Source organism: Medicago truncatula, chromosome 3 (genome assembly GCF_003473485.1).
Source record: "Medicago truncatula cultivar Jemalong A17 chromosome 3, MtrunA17r5.0-ANR, whole genome shotgun sequence".
Taxonomy (NCBI): Eukaryota; Viridiplantae; Streptophyta; class Magnoliopsida; order Fabales; family Fabaceae; genus Medicago; species Medicago truncatula.
In genome coordinates, this window is record NC_053044.1 from 56,232,111 (window position 1) to 56,255,009 (window position 22,899).

The 22,899-nt window shown below is 34.4% G+C and overlaps 4 protein-coding genes across 5 annotated transcripts; 2 read left to right on the forward strand and 2 right to left on the reverse strand.

Annotated features, from left to right (window-relative positions):
* The first annotated feature begins 1,651 nt into the window (after positions 1–1,651).
* Positions 1,652–7,035, forward strand: LOC11427381 (uncharacterized). 2 transcript variants are annotated; one of them, XM_024779711.2, is made up of 7 exons: positions 1,652–1,881; positions 2,497–4,482; positions 4,579–4,633; positions 5,369–5,517; positions 5,964–6,050; positions 6,300–6,428; positions 6,668–7,035. In XM_024779711.2, exons 1-7 carry the CDS (start codon positions 1,798–1,800, stop codon positions 6,719–6,721), a joined length of 2,544 nt encoding a protein of 847 aa, XP_024635479.1. In that variant the 5' UTR covers positions 1,652–1,797; the 3' UTR covers positions 6,722–7,035. The 2 variants fall into 2 exon arrangements, with proteins under 2 accessions (XP_024635479.1, XP_003603723.1); XM_003603675.4 differs by having other exon boundaries at positions 1,653–1,875.
* Positions 7,036–9,965: 2,930 nt separating this feature from the next.
* LOC11437113 (B-box zinc finger protein 21) lies at positions 9,966–10,886 on the forward strand. Its single transcript, XM_003603676.4, has 2 exons — positions 9,966–10,194; positions 10,332–10,886. Exons 1-2 carry the CDS (start codon positions 10,006–10,008, stop codon positions 10,815–10,817), a joined length of 675 nt encoding a protein of 224 aa, XP_003603724.1. The 5' UTR covers positions 9,966–10,005; the 3' UTR covers positions 10,818–10,886.
* Positions 10,887–13,214: 2,328 nt separating this feature from the next.
* Positions 13,215–13,841, reverse strand: LOC11427382 (glycine-rich RNA-binding protein 10). Its single transcript, XM_003603677.3, has one exon. It carries the CDS (start codon positions 13,839–13,841, stop codon positions 13,215–13,217), a length of 627 nt encoding a protein of 208 aa, XP_003603725.2.
* A 1,184-nt stretch (positions 13,842–15,025) lies between these two features.
* LOC11442504 (transmembrane and coiled-coil domain-containing protein 4) lies at positions 15,026–22,899 on the reverse strand. The gene is made up of 15 exons (XM_003603678.4): positions 22,494–22,899; positions 21,114–21,198; positions 20,512–20,985; positions 20,162–20,327; positions 19,922–20,074; positions 19,472–19,566; positions 19,172–19,263; positions 18,696–18,766; positions 18,470–18,605; positions 17,933–17,992; positions 17,754–17,839; positions 17,585–17,661; positions 17,244–17,314; positions 15,804–15,861; positions 15,026–15,724 (listed from the first exon to the last, which is right to left on the reverse strand). Exons 1-15 carry the CDS (start codon positions 22,712–22,714, stop codon positions 15,578–15,580), a joined length of 1,992 nt encoding a protein of 663 aa, XP_003603726.1. The 5' UTR covers positions 22,715–22,899; the 3' UTR covers positions 15,026–15,577.

Here is a 22,899-nt window from a genome sequence, read left to right on the forward strand (position 1 = left end):
TTTGATTCACTCTTTAATCTTCCATATAGACTAATTGAACATCAGGATTGTTTGATCGTTGGTGGGTAAAAAAAGTGGAATTTTAGAGTGACGATGAATGAAATCAAGATTTTAAGAAAATTTATATAAAAGGACAGTTTTGGTATTATCAAAAACTTTTTAAAAAAATTGGGTGTAACCAAAAATATATAGGGTGTGAATAGAAAAACTCATTTATTTATAATAATATAGTTTGAAATAATTAATTAAGGTTGCGTTTTGTGAGACTTATATAAAATCAATAGTACCATAAATTACTCAATCCGTCTTAAATTATATGTTGCTTTTAGAAAAATATATAACCTAAATTATATGACGTTTTACAATATAAATAGAACATTCTAATGTTCAATTACAATGTTAATTACTAGTGTTTAAAATTATATGTTTTCGTCACTCAACATTATGGCAGCCGATCACTCAAATACAATTTTGAATAAGGAGGTCCCTCTGAAGGTTAATCTCTTTATCTGACTTCTATTTCGTAATCGTCTACCAACAACATATAATTAATCAAGAGACATGTTCTTCATCCTAATGCTCAATTATGCATGAGAGGTTGTGGTTTATGGAGGATGTTGATCATCTTTTTCTCTCTTATGAATTTTTATGGAAAATCCGGCTCGGTATTTCTCATTGGCTTGGTTTCAACACGGCACACCTTGGCATATTGTAGATAATTTTTATCAATTTGAATATTTAGACGGGTTATCAAAAAACATCCACATTACTTTTCAACTCATTTGGTTAACACATGTTGGTGATCTGATGTGAAAAATATGCTCGAATCTTTAGTTTATTCCTAAGCGTATCCTTTGTTTAATTTTTTTATTTATAATTTTTATTTTACTTAATCAAATAGTTTAATTTAATCCAATTTTATAATTTCGGATAAAATCTAAAATAATTTAAGTATAATTCAAATTTAAATAAAAAAATATAATAATTAAAATAAAACTAGTTTTGACAAGACAAAACTGGTGGAATTTGTAAAGTTTTATTGATGGAAATTTTTTGCAACCCTTGAACGAGGGTACTGGATACGTTAATGTCGAAAGCAAATAGAATTAATTTTTCTTTCTCTTATGATTTTGATGTAATGTGAATCTTTTCTTTCTGGTTGGTTTTCGGCACTTGTGTTGAAAATACAAGGATCTCAATTTATATAATGCATTTCAGCTTCTTCCAATACTCTAAGAGAAATTTTTTTTAACATTTTCCTTAAAGTAAAATGTGATTAATGATTAAACGATTGCGACCGGTTTAATGGTTTAATATTTTTTTACACCATAGGAATTAAATTACAATAATATTTTTTTAATACTTCTTAAAAATATATGAATTACCAACTCAAAAGAAATATACTAGTACGAATTACGAGAACCAATAAAAAAATGTTAATTTCCTAAATATATATTCCATGTTATTCAATTTAATTTTTCCCATCGTGCAGATTGCAGATGTAACCGTTGAAATTTATTGATGAAAAAACCGTGGCCGTCAAAATATTTATGATAAAATCGTTGAATATTTTAGTTCATTGAACAATTCATTTACGAAATAAAATATATTTGGAAAGAAAATTATAAAGTCAAAAAAGAAAAAAGAAAACGTTGGGTGGCAAAAGAATAGTGGAGGCGGTTGGTGGGGTTTAGTTAAGTAAAACCCTTATTTCCGGCGTCGCACTCTCTCTCTTTCTTTCTGTAAGTGAAGAGAGAGAAAGGGGTTTTGGGGGGTAGAGAGAGAGAGAGAGAAAGAATGGGAGCTCTTGCTACATTATCTTCTTCTTCTCCTTGGACTTCCGAGGATGATCTTTTGCTCAAAACCAACGTTGAGGTTGAGGTTTATCCCTTTCTCTCTTTCATTTTCGATTTCTTGTTTTCTTCTTATGCCTTTTCAATTTCATTCATTTTATTTTACTTTATTCTCCACTAATTTACTTATTCATTTATAACAACAATACTCAACAGTCACCACCACTGCTCAATTATCCACCTCTAACATTGTTTTTCTAGGTTTTTATTTCTGTTTCAATTTGTATGTTTTTTAAATTGAAATTTAATTTAATTCCATTTCATTTTTTTAATACTATCCTCCATCGCGGTTAACTTATTATTATCACATTCATGTTATTATACTGACAACCATTGATGAAATTTAGTTCAATTTTATTTTTAATACTATGTCGTTGGTTGCTCGGTTAACTTATTATTAGCACATTCATGTATTTTTTAACACATTGTAGTCTAAGGTTGTTTTTCTAGGTTTTTATGTGTGTTTCAATTTCGTTTGTTGACGTTTTATGTTTTTTTTGTCCGGACAAACACCATGAACTCTAAATTGAATTGAATTCAATAGATCTATGTTTATTTTTTCTGGTGTTGATTGATTCTAGAGACAATACAACCATTTCAGGATTCTGGTTTAAATTAATCTTTTCAAGCTTTATATTTGCAGAATGGAGCTTCCTTGGAAGCAATTGCAAAAGGCGCAGTGCAGTTTTCTCGAAAGTATAGTTTTGAGGAAATACAAGAAAGATGGCACAAGATACTCTATGACCCTATCGTATCTAAGGATGCCTCTTCCTCTATAAGAGATTTCGAGCATTCTGTTTCGCCTCTCCCATCAAAGTTCTTCAAGATTGAACATTTGAAAGATGAGCAGAAAGATGTTTCTGTTAAGAGAAAAGTTCACACTGTTCGAAATTCTTATTATGCCATGCGTAAAAGAATCCGCAGAGATATGCAAACTTCCATGGACTACAATTTTCTAGTTGATTCAGAAAATGACAATTATGCGGTAAATGGAAATGAGCCTTTGCCTGAAAACTGTGTACTTGAGGGTTCAACTTCGAATGACTTTTCAAATCATGATCCGTCGCACTACGGTCTTCCAGAAAATTTTATGGATGTTGATATTGGAGTTGCTGCTCAAGCGTTTTACACTGGAGTTGATGATACACTTGAAGAGAATTTTCCCATGGACCAAAACAATATATCTGAGGAGGAACCTCAAATTCATGAAGATAATGTGCTTCTGAATGGAACTGCCGAGGAATTTGGCGATTCAATAGAACTAGATATAGAAAAATTTATTGGAGATGATGAACTAGATGATATGTCTTTTTCCGCATTTCACCAAATCAACAATGACCCTGCAAATTTGTGCTCCGAGTTTGATGAAGATTATATGTTTGATTCACCTGAGTTAGAGTGTGGGAATTCATTTGACGATTTAGAGTTATCACTTCCTGACATTCAGGACATGCCGGTTTGGAGAACAGAAGAACAGGATAATATTCCATGTGATGGTTCAAAAGATTCCATTGCTTGCGAGGATGGTTATCTGGAAGAACTGTCCAATTCACTCTTAAACTTCACTGGTGAGGAAGAGCTATTTCTGATGGATTCTGTTGGAAAAGATGGGATTGGTAAATCTTATTATGACGGTCTGAGTTCGCTTTTACTAAACTCTCCAATTGATGGTTGTTCAAATCAGATACCTGAAACGGCTGAAGTAGAGTTATTATTGACCCCACACGAAGATGTTAAAAATCCGTCTGTTTCATGTCGCACAGAAGTAGACGACAATGCAGGAAAGGCCGAAACAGAGCTGTTAGCGGCCTTTGATGCACATGTTAAAGGTATGTCAGTTTCATGTCGTGCAGAAGTAGATGACAACACAATGTCACAATCTAATGGCATGGAAGTAGTTCAAAAACCAGAGTTCCAAATGGCAGCTTCCGCTTCAGCTAAAGACCCTCAATTTCCTGAACTAATTAATGGAGTTGTTCCCTGTATAATAAATACTGAGGACCCAGAAGTTCCATCCAATGATGATGTTTTCCTACCCTTTAATGAGCCTCCCCCAACAATTTCCTGTTCATCCGAATCAGCTAGCAGGAGAGGTAAAGTTTTGATGCAGGTTGAACAAAAAAGCTCCGTAGGAGCTCAGGTTTCTTCTCAGACAACAGGAGCCCATTGCCTTCCAGGACCTGTTTCTGGTTCTAAGATAAAATATGAGTTGTCTAATAATCATGCATCACACAGACTGTCTAGAAATGCAATTATTGCTTCCAGTGACCTAGGTGGAAACAATGATGCAACAAACAAAACTCATGCTGCTCTACATGCAAGTCCTAAGGAAAAACCCGTCGATGTTAGCTTCGTAAAGCATCAAAGCAATAATGTGACAAATTTGTCACATAAGAAACCAGCCCTCGGAAATGGCCTCAGAAATCATGGCCAACCTAATGGTTCTAGCTTGAAACAGGAACGGGATGTAGCATTGCCAGTTGAAAATAATCAGTTGCAACATGCTGAAGTGGGGTCCGCAGATGTTCTGGGGCCTGAGATGGTGGTTTACAGTGAAAGGTTAGACGAGGAAGAGCAATATATCGAAAGTGATGACGAAGTTCCTTATTATTCTGATGTAGAGGCCATGGTAAGGCATGCTGTGTTGATCTTTCAGTCAACAGTTGACTTTAGCTTTTGCACATCCTTTGCAATTTTCTGACTTATTCATGATTCCTTCCTACAGGTACTTGATATGGACTTGGAACCTGATGATCATGATTTATATGATAATGAAGAAGGTATTACTATTATGTGGCCAGGAATTTTAGTGGTGGTTGACTAGTTTGTGCTACTTGTTAATTGCTATACTTTTTTTCTTCTATTGAAAAGACAGACAACTAATATGAATTAGTTACCTAACTGAAGATCATTTCTATTTCTTGATGCATTTTTATGCTGCCTCATGGTATGGGAGCACACTTCAGCTATTTGAGCAGTTGGTAGTCTCTTAAGGCACTATTCTCTTCCTTATTTTGCTAAATTTTTAGACGTAGACACAATTGATGAATAAATATAAACGTACTATACACGGGGGGGGGGGGGGGGGGGGGGGGGGACGTTACGAATTTTTTGAATTAAGAGGTTGCACTACTTTATTACTCTTTCGGTTGGTTTTAGTTCATTTGTAAATTTAGAAGCTTTATTGTTGTACAACATGCTATGGTGTTGTCATGGCTAGAAGATGCTGCATGTCTTTCAACTTTTGGATTTGGGGTGGCCTTCGACTTGTGCTTTCGGGACCAGACTCTGTTTTATCATATTTTCTTTGTTCCCTGCTAGTTAATTCTGAAACATGAAATTTGTAAATATTTATGTGCACAGTCTGTAATACCTTTGTGTGTGAATGTTTTTGCTTTGATCAGCATGTCTTTGTCAGAATTTTACCAACGTAATTTAGTTTCTTTTGTGATTTGGAAAGTGATTTTTTATTACATTATTATAGCTTAACAATATATATTATGATTACAATTTAGTATCAAGATATCAACACGAAGAAACTAAGCGGGCTATCATAAGGCTGGAGCAGGGCGCTCATTCTTATATGCAGAGAGCCATGGCTTCACATGGAGCATTGGCCCTTTTATATGGTCGCCACTCAAAGTACTATATCAAGAAAACTGAGGTATTTGATCTTCACGTTGTTGGGAGATATTTTCCGATTATTACTTTTTGAATATTTGAAGTATTACAACCTCATGTTATTTTTTGTGATAATCACATGCATTACAAAAGAAATTTCACATGCACTATGTAGATTATTAGTACACATATATGGTTGTTTTATTCATATTGTGTTTCTAACATGAGGTGGTGACCTATTTGTATATTTTGGAGTGATTTGTGATGAAAACCAATGTAGTTGAAAATACCTGTTTTGCAATTATAAATATAATTGTTCTTTGAAAATGAGCCCGAACTAAAATGCACATTTTGTTTATGTTTTTGTTTTAAATTTTAAAAGGGTGTATATTTTCTGTGACGTGTTAATAGAATCTAATTGAAGCTGATATTGCAAATCAAATCTAACTAGTGGGCCATGCTTTTATGATGGTTCAAATCATCCTGCAGGTTTTAGTTGGACGATCAACAGAAGGTTTTCATGTAGATATTGACTTAGGCAAAGGAGGTTGTGCCAATCTAATATCTAGACGTCAGGTTGGTTATATTTAGTTATTTACCAACTCTGACTTAATGCAGTTTTTTTTTTTGGTGTGTGTGTGTGTGTATCTACTCATTTAAAATCTGGACTATGCTGTGTATGCATCAGAAAATTAGTTAATCACATCAATATGCTTTAAGAAATTACTTCAATGGTAAATAGTTGGGATGCAGAGGTATTGTCTTCACCACCAAATATAAATTGACCTCAATATACCAATTAAACTTTCCGTTTTTATGTTTTAGGCAATCATAAAAATGGATAAAGATGGATCATTCTTCATTAAAAACATTGGCAGGAGTTCAATGCTGATAAATAGCACAGAATTGCACACTGGTCAATCTCAAAGACTGCTTTCCAATTATCTGATTGAGGTATAATCATATAGCTCCTTCTAAATCTGATTGATTACCACTGGTAGCTTCACTGTGAACTGTGATTGCAACTGATTCCTTTTCCTGATAAAATAAAACAATGGTGACTGGCTCATGAAAGTATTGAAAAATGCAGAATTCTTCGAGTGGATTCTTATGTTAGTTAGAAAATCAAATGCTTTATTGTGTTTTTGTTAAACTCCTGCAACTCTCAAATAAAAAAATGGTTTATTTTGCAGTTGAAGGGCACACAATTCATATTCGAGATAAATCAAAGTGGTATGAAGCGGTAGCAACTGGAACGAAGTATTGAGTACTGACAATTTTCCGACCTTTTAGTGTGATTGTAAATGATACATAAAGGTCCGTTAACACAGAAGGTGCATTTTGTACGCTCTTTCTGATTTTCGATGAGGAGTGGCCCTGCTGTTGTATCCCGGAAATGGACTTGCGCAACTCTAACCTCCCCACCACCACCACCCATGTTCCTTTGCCTGCTAGAGTAGATAATTCTTCAACCCGAAAGTTTTGTAATATGGTAAATTCATCAAAACCAAGATTCCAAATCTCGTTACTATCTTGCATGAGAACACAGTCCTTTTGAAACTGCGTGCTGTTTTTCTTTTCTTATCATTTATCTTTAATGCAAAAAAAAAAAAAAAATGAAAATTTGACCTATTAAAATTGGGTTTTCATTGTTTCCGGTGGTTTTCAACGTGTTCGATCAGCTTTTCTTACCACTATACTGGCATTTAGATCCTGGTTTCTGTTCAATTTGTTGGTATGGTGATCTATAACTTTACACAATAGAATTGTTTATAATAAAATATAGGTTAAATGCATTCAAAGGTCCTTTTAGTTTTTCGTTTTCCTCAAAGTGGTCCTTTAAGTTTCAAAAGTTCCAAACAAGTCTTTTTAGTTTTTGAATCGTTTTAAACAAGTCCTGTTGTAGATAACATAGTTGGTAATTGCTTCTTTGAACTCATCTTTGGTAGTAAAACTGGCTCCTAACACCCACTTAAAATTAGTCATCTTTTTAGGCATGGCAAATGATGGATAATGCTCTTTGTTGCTATCATCTGAATCATCACCATCATCCTCTAAAAGATCCTCTAAAAGGACTTGTTTGAAACGATTCAAAAACTAAAAGGACTTGTTTGAGACTTTTGAAACTTAAATGACTTGTTTGGGACTTTTGAAACTTAAAGGATTATTTTAGGAAAAACGAAAAACTTAAAGGACCTTTAAATGCATTTGACCTAAAATATATAGGAAGTTTGATACAAGAAACCATGAGAGATGAGAGGAGACTATTGTGCATAGATATCATATGATAAGATTTAAAATCAAGTTACAATGTTTTGAAACATTTATCTCGTTAATTCCTAATATTTTGTAAAGATAATACAGTAGGGACAGGTACGACAAAACATATGAACTAGTTATTGTTGTTGACTAATATCAGTGTCATGTAAGAAAGCCTCTCTCCACATCATTGTTTTTTATTTTTTAAAACTCGGTATCCGATCCAAGAATCGACTAATCCGAGGGGACCAATCCCACCGCCCACTTACGGGGCCCCGTTTAAAGCCAGAGCAAGCTCTGTATGGACTTAGCTCACCGAAATTGGCACCAGAGGGAATCGAACCTGAGACCTCTGGAGGAGCAAACTCCAAGATCCCAAGTCAACCACTAGGCCAACACCAAATTGTTATGTTAGTTTGTGTAGTTATTTAGAGCGGAGGTTAGATTCTGTTTGTGTAACTTCATCAAGATGATCATTAATCAACTTGTGAAATGAGCTCTCTCTTGGTTTCTCTTTCGGAGTTCTAAATTCTAATATGGTCCATCAATTGAGCTATCTCATGCACGAGTCCAATAAAATCGGATGTGAGGGGTGTGTTGGGAATAACTTCAATCCCACGGAGATTAAAGATAGTGCCTAATCAAATTTTATAAAGAGGGACACTTATCACCTTATAAGATGTGATTTTGTAACAACGAAATAGATGCAATGCAATTCATGATAAGGTGTTCATGTGTATGGTCGACTTGATTAATCTGAAAATTCAATTAAATCTAAAGCGTGTAAAATTTTGTAGACTGGAATGTCATCTAATTACTTTTTCAAGTTTTTTTTTTAATTATCAGTGTCTTATGATGGACTCAAACCAGCATACTCATAATTTGGTTGGGTTAGATTGGTTGGAGTTTGACAAAATGTTATGATTTTTTACTCATCTCAAATTGAATTTTTCATTTGATCGAATAATGTGATGGAGTAAGAGAGAAAGTTTACTGGTAATTTTTTTTCGAAGAAAGAAATTTTACTAGTAAAGATATTGACACTTTACTCTATCTCTTTTAATTAAATGCTCTTTTCAGTTAGGACCACAATGTTGAGAACGTAAATTTTGCCATAGGAATGGATATTTTACATCTTTCTATAAGAGTATTATTAGATAGATCATAGATACTTATTCTCATCAACTTTTCATATAAAAATATTGAAAAATCTTAAAGTTGTACAATTGTTATCTTTCTCTCCATTAGCTTGTTGTTCACATGATCAGCACAACCGAGGAGATCAAATGGATTCATTAGTCATGCACATAATTCTTTTAGCAAAGTTGAAGTAATGTATTAGAGTTATTGTACTATGTGTGTACATTTCGTACAATTTTAAAAATACTCCGCATCGAAAGTTATCAATTTCAGAAAGCTAGTTGAAACACGAGGAGGAAGTATCCCACATGTTTAAGGGTCAAATTGTCAATAATTTCGTACAATAATTCTTCAAGGAGTCAATATTTTAAGACTAAACTCCTAATTTTGTTTCTACGAATATGTAATGATACTCACACTAAAATAAGTCCTACTTTAATCATACTATAAAATAAATCCTACTTTAATTTCAATTGAAACACATTTTGCTTTTTAAAAAAAATCGATTATTGATTGATATTGATGATTTTGCAAAAGAAAAATAATATTTTACATTATTAATAAGCATCATTATTTGTATAGTGCACTCAAAATATCCATGTTCGTCATGGGACCTAGTTTATTAATTTTACTCAACGTGTGTTACAATAAAGCCTTGATTTTTTATTCAGAAAAATGTTTACGTATATTTTTTTTCCGAAACAACATATTATTGAAAGCTACACCGCACATGAAAAACATTTAAGCAAAAGAAATGAAATATAAAATAGGCATCGTAAATATGCGGCAGTATAATCCCAACATAAAACACCGCGCCTAAAAACAAAACACAACCAAGTCAAGCACTATGCTATCGCAATAGACAATGTTTAGGTGTGTATAATATAACCTGTGAGAGAAAGATATAAGAGAGAGTTGTGTGATAAATATGATAGGGTGATGATTTCATAAGAGAAATAGAGATAAAATTTAAGGTGTTCAAATATATTATTTAATTCAATTATGTATATATTTAACAGTGGGTCACCATCTTCTTCATTGTTTCTTGTCTTGGATGGTTGGTTCAGATATTTATTATAAGATTCAGAGGGAAATAAGTGAATGATTCAGTATCATACGTACATTTGATATTATGAAGATCCAGTGCGACGTCTGTAACAAACGGCAGGCTTCTTTATTCTGCACCGCCGATGAAGCTGCCTTATGCTCCACCTGCGACCACCGTGTCCACCATGCTAACAAACTCGCCTCCAAACACCGTCGCTTCTCTCTCGACCACCCTAATTCTCCCAACCATTTCCCTCTCTGCGATATTTGCCTCGTAATTCTCTCCAATATTTATGTATACTAATCTTGTTATATATAGAAAGAGACTATATAGTATTAATTTCATTTAACTATATCAACTCATGAATTTATTATAATAATGATACATTGGATTTGTTTCTTTGTTTGTAGGAAAGAAGAGGTTTTGTTTTTTGTCAGGAAGATAGAGCGATTGTGTGCAAAGAGTGTGATTTGAAGGTTCACGGTGTCAACGAACACACCAAGAAGCATAATAGGTTTCTTCTAAGTGGGATCAAGCTGCACTCTCCTGCTCCTCCTCCCACTCTTCATGAAGAAACTGGTAATTTTACTATATCTGAGTACTTGATAAACACTATCCCAGGTTGGAAGTTTGAAGATTTCCTTGATTCCCCTTCTTCTTCTGTTCCCTCTCATGAACTACAACACCAGAATCATATAGTGCATGATGATGCTAATTATCATATTCATGAGGAAAATATTCTGGTTTCTTTCTCTAGCGAGAGCATGCGTAGGATCTGTGTTCCTCAAGCACCACTGTATTATTCTGAAAAAATGGATAACAGATCAAACACCGTCAATTTCAGCAGCAGTTTGGGGGATTTCACAGTTCCACAGATAACAATCCCTCCCAATTAACATTGTCACATCTTATTATATATATATATCAACAATGATATAGACATATCTTTAGATTTCATACATTCATTCAACATCTGATTTTCTCTCTAGCACTCTTCTTTTCACATCATCAAACTGTCATATCTATCATATCACTCTCATTTTCTTTCCTTTTCTCTTTTTTGTCTCTCTTTGTTTTTAGATGTATACACTACAGGGGTGTACACAAAACGTTGATGTAGCTCTAGTATGAATATTTTGTTTGTTTTTGTGCTCCTCTCAACCGGGTTGTGTACGTTCTTCATAAATCAGTGTAAAATATTAAATATGTCTTTCACATTTTGTAAATAAGATCTTTAATTGAATTAAATAACTCAACTTGATTGATTAATTTTTGTTTGCAACTTGTTAAAAGGGGTAGTACATCTTGTTAAATGAGATTAGATATCACTTCGAAAGCTAACTCGTGAGAAGGTTTCCAAACACATGTATACATCCCACAATTCATATCACCTGAGAATTAGATGACAAAGTCCAATCCACGTTATACATACGAGTGAGTATTGAAGTTGTATCAGAGTTTTATACTACCTAGATTTCTTGAATGTGTAGTGTATTTCGTATAGTGTTTGAACACCTTTATTACTTAACATATCTTACCGGTCTATACTAATTGAAACATTTAGATTTTGAGTGGAGAAAATTATATAATGATAGTATTTTTTTTTTTGTTAATTGTAATTTTTAACTTACAATAATCAATGTGGTAATTAATTAGGTTAACTCAACATCCATGCCATCAATTGGAGTTGTTGGATGTAATTTGAGATGAAACGCCTGAAAGTCAAGTTCATATTTAAATTTGGAGTGAACTATGCCAAATCATGGTGAACCACCGTGAATTTATAAAAGCTACACCTGGTAACTTTTGTGAAATCACGGGGACTCAGCCTGAATTTGACAAATAGTGATATCAAATCTACAATAAAAGGAGAAGCGAAAATGAGGATGGAGAGTGTATGATTTGCACATATAAATGTGATGATCGGAGATCAGATTTAGGCTGAGAGAGACAAGAGAAAAAGGCAACACCAAATGTGAGGGCAAAAAAAGGAAAAAAAAAGTCAAATAATTTTGTTAATCTTTACTTTTCATATGAGCTCAACTTAGACATCGCCAACCATAACTATCGTTGTATTTTACCTTATATTTTAGGTAAATTCTAGGCTGCTTTTTTTATTTTTAAGAGAATTCTCACTTCACTTTTAAAAGTTTGTGTGTGAGTTACACACACTAATTAAAAACAGTCACATATATAGAGTATATGTGGCTTGTTTCAATTGATTGTAGATAACTTATTTACACTTTTTAAAAAGTAGTCTAAGCTTCACCTTTTTTCTAATCAAATAAACTGAATACTTATTTGTTTGAGAAATTAAACATGGTATCATAGACTATGTTTCAACTAAACATGATACTTATTCGTTTGTTTGCGAATAAACGAAACGACATGGAGATGGAGTAGGTAACATATTTGTCTAAGACAGGTTTCCGGATCTGTAACCTGGATTAGTTAAATAATGATTAATTGACGGGGTTGTCAAATCTTGTCAAAATCTCATTCTAAATCAGAAATAACAAAAATTATATTTGTATTTTCTCATTTCCAAACACACTCATTCAACATCTAATTTTTATTTTATTTTATATTTCTCTCTTCCAACGATATCACCAATTTATCACATCACTCTCTTTATCTTTATCTTTTTTAAAATGTCAAATAGCATTTTGATGTACAATAAACATTTTTCAAGAAATAAACGATGTCACCTTCAATAAAATTAAAGAAATTAAGGGTTTTATTTATGAGAGAGGTCGACATAATAGAGATGTTGGCGGAATCCATTTTTATGATTATTTTAAAAATGAGTCTCATATAATATATAATATGTGTATATCTTTTTCATAAATAGAACATTTCATGATATATTTTAAAAATACAGTAGATCTTGAGCCGTTGAGCCCAACTAGTTGGTTTAATGTTGGTGCTCTAAAATTTATTAACTATATTGTACATGTGATTAACAAGTGTACAGATGTATGAAAAAATGAATGCCCATGAAATATTTTTTGTTTATTTGAATGAAAATATTGCTACATATATCTTCCTGAATTCAAAAGTTTTCTTACCCAAAAGAAAACACATATGTCTAATTTTGGTGAATAAAATAAAAAGAAAACATAAACAACCGAAAAGAAAAAATAAACCATGGTTTAGTAATCACTAAATTAGCACATGTATGCAATGAAACCATTGTCGACATGTCAAAAGGCCTAGGGTACAAGAAACAAAAACAAAAACAAAAGACATACTGTAGCCTAAAAGAGGAAATGGCCATGGTTGAGCATTTAATTTCATCGTCGGCGACAATGAGCTTTACACATATGGTGACAATCATAGTAACATGGTCCACCACAATGAAGAGGGCAGTCCAATCTCATTCCCTTGCATCGAGTTTTTGTCATGCATTGTGCAAACTGTCCTACAATATAATCTTCAACCTTGTATGGGTAAGGGTTACTATAATGGGATATTCTTTTTCCCTCTCCCTTCCTTTTTCCATGTCTTGGTTTGCCTCCACAACCCCATTTCCACCAACCACCACCCCCTCCACCCCATCCCCATCCCCATCCACCTCCACCACCACCTCCTCCCCCTCCTCCACCCCATCCGCCACCCCCACCTCCACCTCCACCTCCCCCTCCTCCACTGCTTCCCCCACCACCACCACCACCTCCTCCTCCACTGCCCCCACCACCTCTATTATACGAACTAACTTTGACATCCTTATTGTAGATGTTGTCGTGTTTTTCTTTCCCTTCTTCGTTTATACCTTGACTAGAGTTAGAGAGGGTAACAAAAGTGGCATTGCCTTTATTAGGAGCATTGACATTTGTGTGTTCTTCATCACCTTTGAGCCCAACAATTGCTATTAAAAGGAGTAATAGACAGACAACCCCATGATTTCTGAAGGTCTCCATCTTTAAGCACACACACTATCGAAAACAAAATCTTATACTACACATGCTGTCTCCTTCAAATTAAGCTTATATATAACAAAAGCTAATTATGAATAGCATATTTTCCTTTTTAAAAAATTAATAGCATATTCCGTCCCCACCTACTTGAACAGTTGCGTTTGACGTTTAGTTAAGGAGTTAGGGTGCCTTAATCCTCACTCTATCCCCACTTCAGCCACTTGTGTGTGTATTGTCCCCAACACCTCTCCCTCCCTACTTATAACACTGCAGAGGCCCCCCTTGGCTCAACATAGGTTGCGCGTTGATATTTGAGCACCAAAAATATACTATAATATTATACTTTGTTAGTTTGAAAAGGAAAAAAAAAATCTTAATAGTGAAATGAATGTGGTATTACATTGTTAAATGAAAAAAATATAGAACTACCCCTGACATACTCGGTCTTTAATCTGCAACGGGGTCGAGAATATCGAACTTCAAACAAGATGCATTCCATCATTCTTTTAATAGAAAGCTGTGTTTATTTGTACCCAAAAAAACAAAAACAAAAAGCGGTATTATTTTCATTACATATAATTGTTGTGCTTTTGAGTAAATCTCACCTACTGAAAAGTAGTTTCTAATACATATGGAACACTGATTAAGAAACTTTTATGCATGCATAATCTTGCCACGGCCCATTGATGGACCGTTATAGGCATATACATCAAGCATCATCAATGCACTGGTTGGTATAGATGAATAGTACCCCGCATCACCTTATACGTCCTACTACCTACCCTGTGTCGTATTGTATGAATTACAATTGCTTGGTCTTTAAGCCTACGACTCCATTGAACGTATCCTACAAGATCTATTGGCTTAGTGGAGACGGATAGTAAAGATAAGTAGCTACCATCCAAACTAGATAGATCCAATCACTTATCACTTATACAATAGTAACAATAATAACTTGTCTCCAACCACGTGAAATCCAATATCAAACTAAACCAGCTATAATGCATAAATTGACTAATTAAAAACAGTGTGCAAAAATAAGCACTTTTCTATAGTACTATTGTACTAACTACTAATCAGATACCATACGTTGGTCCTAATATCGTTCATCATCAATCTTTGCTAATTTATGCAAATAAAGAATCATACTAATCTCACTGTGGGGGTACAGTCGACAAATAAAGAAATGCTACAAACTCCATAGTGAAATGGTGGTTAATATAAACTTCAAAAAAGAACAATAATATGAACATTTTCCATCTGAATAGAAAGTTGGAGATCTTTAGCTTCTAGACCGTTAAACTTCAAGCAACCCTATGTCTAATATATAGGGTACCAATTAATCAAATGGTCAAACAGAATGATGTCCTGCTTTGCTAGAGACTTTTTTGTCAATTCCAGCGAGACATTATAGTTTTATCATTCTATTGAAAATAGTCACTACAACCACTCCATCTGGCTGTAATTTACACAAATATACTTATTGACAAATGAGTTTATAAGTACGGCTAATCACCTATTAACCTAAACAGTTCATATTTTCCAGGTTTCCATGTCAGATCCGCCTCTTTCTTCTCATCGCACTATGTAGGAACACAAACCTCCTATGCCATCAATTATTCTAAATTAAACCACCATTTCTAATGTTTCATTTACCTATATCTTTAGCTTGATATTACTCCTCGGAAAAACAAATAAATGAGAGTGGAACGATGAGGAGAAAGGGATAGAAACTAAAGCTAGTCCATGGTGCTCTTCTCTTCCTGAGGTTTTTCATGTTCACCTTTGTAAACAGCAAAATAATTGTCCAATTCAAGCTGCTCCAGTATTTTTGGTGTCATCCACAAGTAGGAAGAGTGGCCTTCTATAACTCGGGTCACATCAACCTGCAAAGCAGCAAAAGAGATACACCTTCAAGCAATACATCATTGTTACTAAGCAAAGCATTGGTGGAATAGAGCTTACATTCTCAATCCCGGGAATGTCAACAGGTTGGATTCCAGCTAAACCTTGAGAAAGTAAACTGTGCATGCACGAAAATATTTCAGAATATACGTATAAGTTATAAGCATATTCTCTCTTAAGGGTATGTAATGTGATAGAAATTAGAATATTAATTTAGTAGGATTAAATAACGATGAAACACTACTTTCAACAGAACCAAAAAAGGATTATCACACCATATTACAGAAAATATAACAATACAAATGTTGCTTGAAAGAATTAAATAATGATGAAACACTACTTTCAACAGAACCAAAAAAGGATTATCACACCAAATTACAGAAAATAGAACAATACAATGTTGCTTCAAAGACTGATTCTCCTATTACAGAAAATACAGCAACACGCTTGCTGTCCCAGAGACTAAAGTATCCAACAGAGAGTGTATTCTCTGTCAAAAATATAGAATAACCCTACCTCCCCCCTCCTTTATGACCCTACTCTCACATAAACTACTAAGAAGCTGCAGAAGTTATTTTCTAAAATAACTGCCTAATAATGCTATTTAACTTCCTTATAACTGCCATTACATAATTTTGTCACACTTGCTGTCCCAGATATTAAGTCTCATATAGAAAGTATATTCTCCATCCAAATACCTGCTTAATATTTGATATTAAGCTTCCTAATAACAGTCATTACACAATTCTGACACTTGTTATTTCCTAAACATAACTGCCTTCAATCAAGAAGATACTCCCAACGTAATATTGTTTCCTAAGGTGTTTGGCTGATTACTTAGCATGCTTGGAAGGTAAAGTGGAAAAAAAGGAGTGATAATTGATTAGGATAGAAAATCCTTTATTTTCGTTCATTGTAACTCTATAGAGACTAGAGAGTGAAAATGGAAGGAAAATCACGACTTTCCAATTTCATGCTTTAAGGCTCAGTTAGGGAGAGTAGAGTGAAAATGAATAAAACTTCAATTTAAACTTCATAATTTTGATGTAACGACCAAATGTAAAGTAATTTTCCCAGGTGCCCTTATTTTTTTCCTGCTTATCTTCAGCTCAATTAAGTCAATTGATGAATCGAGCAATTAGAACCTAACCAACGATAGCAATCATTTGAGATTTTCCATTATTAGATCATAATAACAATAGAAAGGAATCAAAGGATCATATTAATTTCAATAACAGAAATTAGAATAGAAGACTTGGATGTTAGTAGTACTTAGTAGATGACCAAAATCATGTTTGTCTTAAGATTCCAAGGCCTCTGAAATGGTGTTTCCTCAAATGAACAAAAGAGTTGCTTTCGTTAAATTGTCTTGGGAAGTGTTTTTTTCCCGTTAGTGATGTCTGGTGAGGGGAATCTAAACCAAACGAGCCACAAGCATATTGATAACCACTGAAATTAGCTAAATACTGAACAGTTTACTAGCTGACATATTAGACATACCTAGCACGGAAAGTTATACCAAGTGTCCAGTCATTTGTAGAGTAAGCATTTACAAACCTTCCAGCCACCATCTGCATAGTAGCAGGATCATTAAAACATGGGTAAAAGTTAAGAGAAGTTCTAGCATCACACTCTAAAACTGGGTGAAATTCGGGTGAGTCGCACAAAAACATTCAAGTCACATTTTCTATTTAGTTGCCCCTATTCCCAAAGAAGTAGGACTGTATAGCTATGTTAATTTCACACTAAAACTAAGTGTTGGAAGAGAGTGATAAGCAATAACAGGGAGAGTGTTAGGAAGAGAGTAATAATGAATGTATTGTTAGGAAAGTTGTAGGTACCTTTCTAGCTACCTCCCAATTTTCATCTTTAATTGAGATGGGTGCTCCAAGGAGAACAACCCTTTCCACTAGTCCAGCTGTAGAAGTAAGCATAGCATGTATATTGTATAAACCAAACAATATAAATTTCTAATATAATTGAAAACCATGCGGCAAAGACTCAGATTACCATTGTCTCCTTTGGAGTCGGCCAAACATTGGAGACACTTAAAAATGACACGGGCTCCCAATGAAAAACCTACTAGTGTCGCGGGCCTGGATCATAAACATAAAACCTTGAAATGTAATGAAATATACAATGAAGCAACATTATCATCGACCTTTTGCAATAACACTAGATGGTGTCACCTGTTCCCCTGCAAGCCTTTCAGCAACACTTCAGCAAGTACCTTACCAGCCTTTTCTGATCTGTTCCAATAAATAGGAAAGGCAGGCTAAATATAATATTAAAATAAAGCCATATGAAAACATATTCAACCAAAGCAACAACTTAAATTTGTTTATATTTTCAATCACCACAATAATTATCAACATTAGAATTACTTAACGTTGATGTCCACTTAATTTTTCAGTAATGTGTGAAAGTGAAACAGAATCTTTTGGTAACATTTTACATATTTATTTTGACACAATAGATTCAAGTCAGATAAATCAAAAGAGATGAAATGGATCAGGGTAGACTAGTGGATATAGAGATAAATAAGTCCAGAATGTTAAATCCTTGATATCGTGCGTAATACTGAAATCTGAGAACTGAAAAACTTAGTGCAACACATCTTTCCTGGAATAAATTTAGGCCACTACACTTTTGCTGCTTTGAACACCAATCAGAGATACTTTACAAGGATATATAATATGAGTACTACAACCCAAAAAAGCACATACCTGTCCACTGCAACTGCCCATTTGCTGTCTATAAGATCAAATGCAGTGACTAAAGTTGCTGGCCATGCTAACGCTGCTACGAGTGTGCTTAATACTGTCATCATGGCACCTCCTTTCATCAACTCGGACATAATTTCTACAACATTGAACATCAAACACTTTCAGTTTGAATATGTAAAATCTACTTGATCGTTACTCAAACATACACAGGGTTCAATGAAACTACTTGAAGTAAGCCAGTCCTGGATGGCAGTGCTCAGAGCAATCAAAATTTTAGACTCATATTTGAGCACATACCTAAACATACAGGTTGTTAGTGTAAATATAGTAATAACAATATTGAGAATGCAACTTTTGATAAAAAGAAGACTGGGTTTCAATCCTCAGATATAACATTAGTACATATGTTAATTAATTAGATGAAAGCTATTGGTTATAGAATGAAATCATATGCTTTAAGATTTTCTAGCATTGGCACTGCCTTCCATTTAAGCATAAACTAGTTTTTGAAAATAAGAAATTAAAAGTGAGAAATAAAATTTCTAATTAACTTGTCAAACATTATAGAATAATTTCACTTTTGCCAGAAAACCAATGCTACAGAGGGGAATACAAGGATAAAACTGCATTTTGACCACAACAAGAACACATTTTTACCATACAGTAAGACTTTCTAGTTCTGAAGGATTGATTTTTATATACCTTTCCATGTTATCATTGTGACCTTCCCAAGGTTTTATAAAATCTTCCTCCTCGAAGGCAAGCCCAGAAATAGAGATTCTAACTGCTAGGTGCTGAAAATGAAAAGGCAGGTTTTACTTTAAATTTTAACAATCATATTAGTGTAGATTACAATTAAGATACTACTAGGTTCACCATCAAGTCTTGCACAAAGTGCATAGTGAACCTACAAAATAAAACATCCTCCCTCCTTCCCCAGACCCTGAAAATTCCTACATGTCCACAGAAATTCAAATGGTATATTGACATTTTGGAACTTACACCTCGATGAGTGCCTCCAACTTCTATTAATTCAAATTCCTCAAGACTTCCAATTCTTGTAGCCATCTTACTCCCAGTAAGGCCAGCTCCAGCAGCTGTGGTACAAAAGAAGCAAGTCACCGAGGATGTATCGATACAATGAAAAAATATCAAAGTCCCTCTTGGCACAAAGAGGGAGAGAAGGACGGAGAGAGAGGAGGAGAGGTGACTTTAGTGATAGAGTTTCTTACCAATGGAAGAAAGATTCTACAATGAAGCCAGCAAAGAGTTGATTTATTTCAGAGTACTTTAGTACTATATAATCATGTCCAAAGAATACTTAATTTATACAAGACAACGTATAAGCATGCAATGGTTTGTAGATACATCACTATTTTCCATTAAAAAAATAAAGAGATTGGTGGTAAGTGCTAACAGGACATATGTAAATTAAAATCTGATCTTCCATACCTCCAAATGATGCAGCAACAGCTACAGATCCAGCAACTGATCCTGTAGCAGTTGCTGCTGCAGCAAATCCGCCAGCTCCAATGACAGGAATAATACTGCCCAACGTAGGGGCTAAAGCACCTAATCCTTGGGCAATTGCTGGAGCCGCCAAGCCTGTCATAACATTCAAATAACTAAGATATTGATACTATCTCACACTTGGGTTCGATAAAGATATGTGTTAGATATGCAGATATATACCTCCGGTAATAGCCATCACGGTTCCTCCGGTTACAGCAGCTGCTCCTACAATACCTCCACGCTTCCATTTATCCCAACTTGTTTCTGAAACTATAGATTCTTCCTTCTCACCTGCTTTACTCAGAGACTCCATTATCGAATAAGCAACCATAGACTCCATTGCTTCCTGCAAAATATTATGACGAGGTTAAATTCTAGCAATGGAGTGCTTCCCAAGAATCACTTTCTTATATGCACCAAGCCTATCAGTAAGGAGTTATTTTTTTCAAATGAAGATTCACACATGATAAATGTAATATATAATACCATATTGCATTTAAAATGCAAGCACATGTTCCAAGCACACAAACCATTTCATTCCATTCCACACCAAGCCATACAGCAAGCAGCCGCAGAGAGACGCGGTGACGAGCATCATATCCCTGCCTTGACTTGCTGAACTTTTTGTCAACCTCAGCCGTATCTGCTACACAAGCAGAAAGAAGAGTGTAAAGAACTGTCACTTTTCTCTGATAACTGATGATGGATGCCTCCTCCAAAGGTTTTTCATTTTCAAGAGCAGTGGAAGATTGTGTCTCTAGAGGAAGCAAAGCTGAGCTCTCCTTGGTTTCACCATCAGGCTCAGCACCCACAGCATATAATTTTAACTCGGTGTCACATAAATTATCTTCGCTTCTAGTTTTCTGCTCATGACCTCTGCACGAAGAATCAGCAATGCTCTTCATGCTTGCCTCAGTTGCATCAACCGCGTTGGTCAATGCGGCTTCTTTATCTAATCTATCTTTAGAAGACGCATCACCTTCCTCTGACAGTACTTTAAAGAACTGGAATGATATAACTATCCTTTTAGTGTTTTTTCTTTCCAATATACAAGAAAAGAGATTTGCAATGCCAATAATCAACTTTAGTCTTTGATACAGAAAATGAAAAGGGAAGAGAATGAACAACATACATCTCCCAGATGATGCCTGAATTGGGAAGAAGAACCAGCAGTTTCCTTTAGGCCATGCCAGGCTTGTTCATCCACTTCGAGGAATCTGTTAATTTTTACCACAGTTTCTTATCAGAGAAGGAGGATGTCAAGTTATTCCATAAGTTCTTGTATTAATCTAATTTTTAAATAAGTCCCGAGAATTCAAAAGTCTTTAGTAGAGTCTTTAAGTTCCCAATCTTTTTTGAAATAGATAAATTCCTACTGACTAATAATGGTTAACTTCTGCCAACTTATACCTGAGATCTTATGTTAGGGAATGTTGCGAAACTTGAACATGAAGAAGATGAAGATGTTACACAAATAAATTTCAAAACAAGTGGGCACAAACTAAACTTTAGGTTCAATTCGCCTCCATCAGTTTACGCATATCGAAGGGATAACCACGAATCACTGTTTGATTAGTCAAATGATGTATTCAAAATAATTTCAATTCTTGTATTCTAGTATACATTGAATTAGTCCTTATAATGTATTCATGCTTTCAGATAGATCTATGTAACTGAACAAAAGTTAATTGAGTATTAGCGTCTGTTTGAAAAACGTTTCAAGCAAGCAAACGTCCATTTGAACCAAAGTAGCTCCATTGTTCCTTCTAATATATAAAAGTAATCGTGCTCACCTTATTAAGTGTATGTTTGAAACGGTCTCAATTTTGGAGGCAAAATTGATTTTAAAGTTGTAGAATAAATTTGGCTTAAATATGGAAATGGTCCCTGCAAATATCTGGCGTTTTGATTTTAGTCCCTATAAAAATATTTTTTTGGTTTTAGTCCCTGCAAATATAGAATATTTGGTTTTGGTCCTTGGTATTTTGTTTTAATCCTTGTAAAATCATTTCATATTGAAATTGGTCCCTATAATATTCATTTTAGTCATCATTTTGAGGGACTAAAATCAAATATTCTACATATTACAAGGACCAAATCCAATATGAATCAATTTTACAAGGACTAAAACAAAATACGAAGGACCAAAACCAAATTTTTTATATTTGCAGGGACTAAAATAAAAAAATATATTTTTACAGGACTAAAACCAAAATGACGGATATTTGCAGGGACTATTTTCATATTTAAGCCAATAAATTTTGATATGTTTGGATGAGTCTCAAGTAGATTGATTTTGTCTTTACACTCAAATTTATTGTTCGACCAACCTTTCCGTAAATGTATCCCAATATAAATCAATTCACATTCAACATACTTTTAACTAAAATCAATTTATATCACCGCACAACAAAACACATACTGCTATTATTTCGAAGAAAAAAATAAAGAGGATGAGAGTGTAAAATCAAGATCCTTGCATCATTAGGTTTAGTAGCGATGAATTGAATACCTAAAAACAGGTAAAAGCAAACCAGAGTTGTCATGAATCCAAAGCTCAGGATTGTCTGAAGTAGAAGAGGAATCGGCGGTGGTCGGAGCATCAGCGTCGGCGGTGCGAGGAGAAGACGGAGTCGGACGTTCGTGAAATTGAGATTGATGCAATGCGAGAGAAAACAAAGCCGCCGCTGCGTATCTTTGAGCAGGTGATAAGATCGAGGAGGTTACCTCCATTACTCAATTCGATTTCAGCGCAGATTCGAAACCGAATATCCAGGTTTTTTTTTTAGGTGTGAGATCGAAATGAAAAATGGAGCTTCTGGATATTACTTGTTCAAACTCAACTTTAAATTCGCAACGGGTTTGACGAAAACGGTTGTTTCCCTCGCACAAGCGGGAAACACGTGTTGCTCATCGTG

What these genes read in the sequence shown, in the direction of transcription:
- LOC11427381 (XM_024779711.2), top strand. Translation starts at nt 1,798, where the DNA reads ATGGGAGCTCTTGCTACATTATCTTCTTCTTCTCCTTGGACTTCCGAG. An exon ending in ACTATATCAAGAAAACTGAG is followed by an intron (nt 5,518 to 5,963) that starts GTATTTGATCTT and finishes ATCATCCTGCAG; the next exon opens with GTTTTAGTTGGACGATCAAC. An exon ending in TTTCCAATTATCTGATTGAG is followed by an intron (nt 6,429 to 6,667) that starts GTATAATCATAT and finishes TTTATTTTGCAG; the next exon opens with TTGAAGGGCACACAATTCAT.
- LOC11437113 (XM_003603676.4), top strand. Translation starts at nt 10,006, where the DNA reads ATGAAGATCCAGTGCGACGTCTGTAACAAACGGCAGGCTTCTTTATTC. An exon ending in CTCTCTGCGATATTTGCCTC is followed by an intron (nt 10,195 to 10,331) that starts GTAATTCTCTCC and finishes CTTTGTTTGTAG; the next exon opens with GAAAGAAGAGGTTTTGTTTT.
- LOC11427382 (XM_003603677.3), bottom strand. Translation starts at nt 13,841, where the DNA reads ATGGAGACCTTCAGAAATCATGGGGTTGTCTGTCTATTACTCCTTTTA.
- LOC11442504 (XM_003603678.4), bottom strand. Translation starts at nt 22,714, where the DNA reads ATGGAGGTAACCTCCTCGATCTTATCACCTGCTCAAAGATACGCAGCG. An exon ending in AAAGGCTTGCAGGGGAACAG is followed by an intron (nt 17,840 to 17,932) that starts GTGACACCATCT and finishes TTTATGATCCAG; the next exon opens with GCCCGCGACACTAGTAGGTT. An exon ending in ATTGGGAGGTAGCTAGAAAG is followed by an intron (nt 17,315 to 17,584) that starts GTACCTACAACT and finishes GCTACTATGCAG; the next exon opens with ATGGTGGCTGGAAGGTTTGT.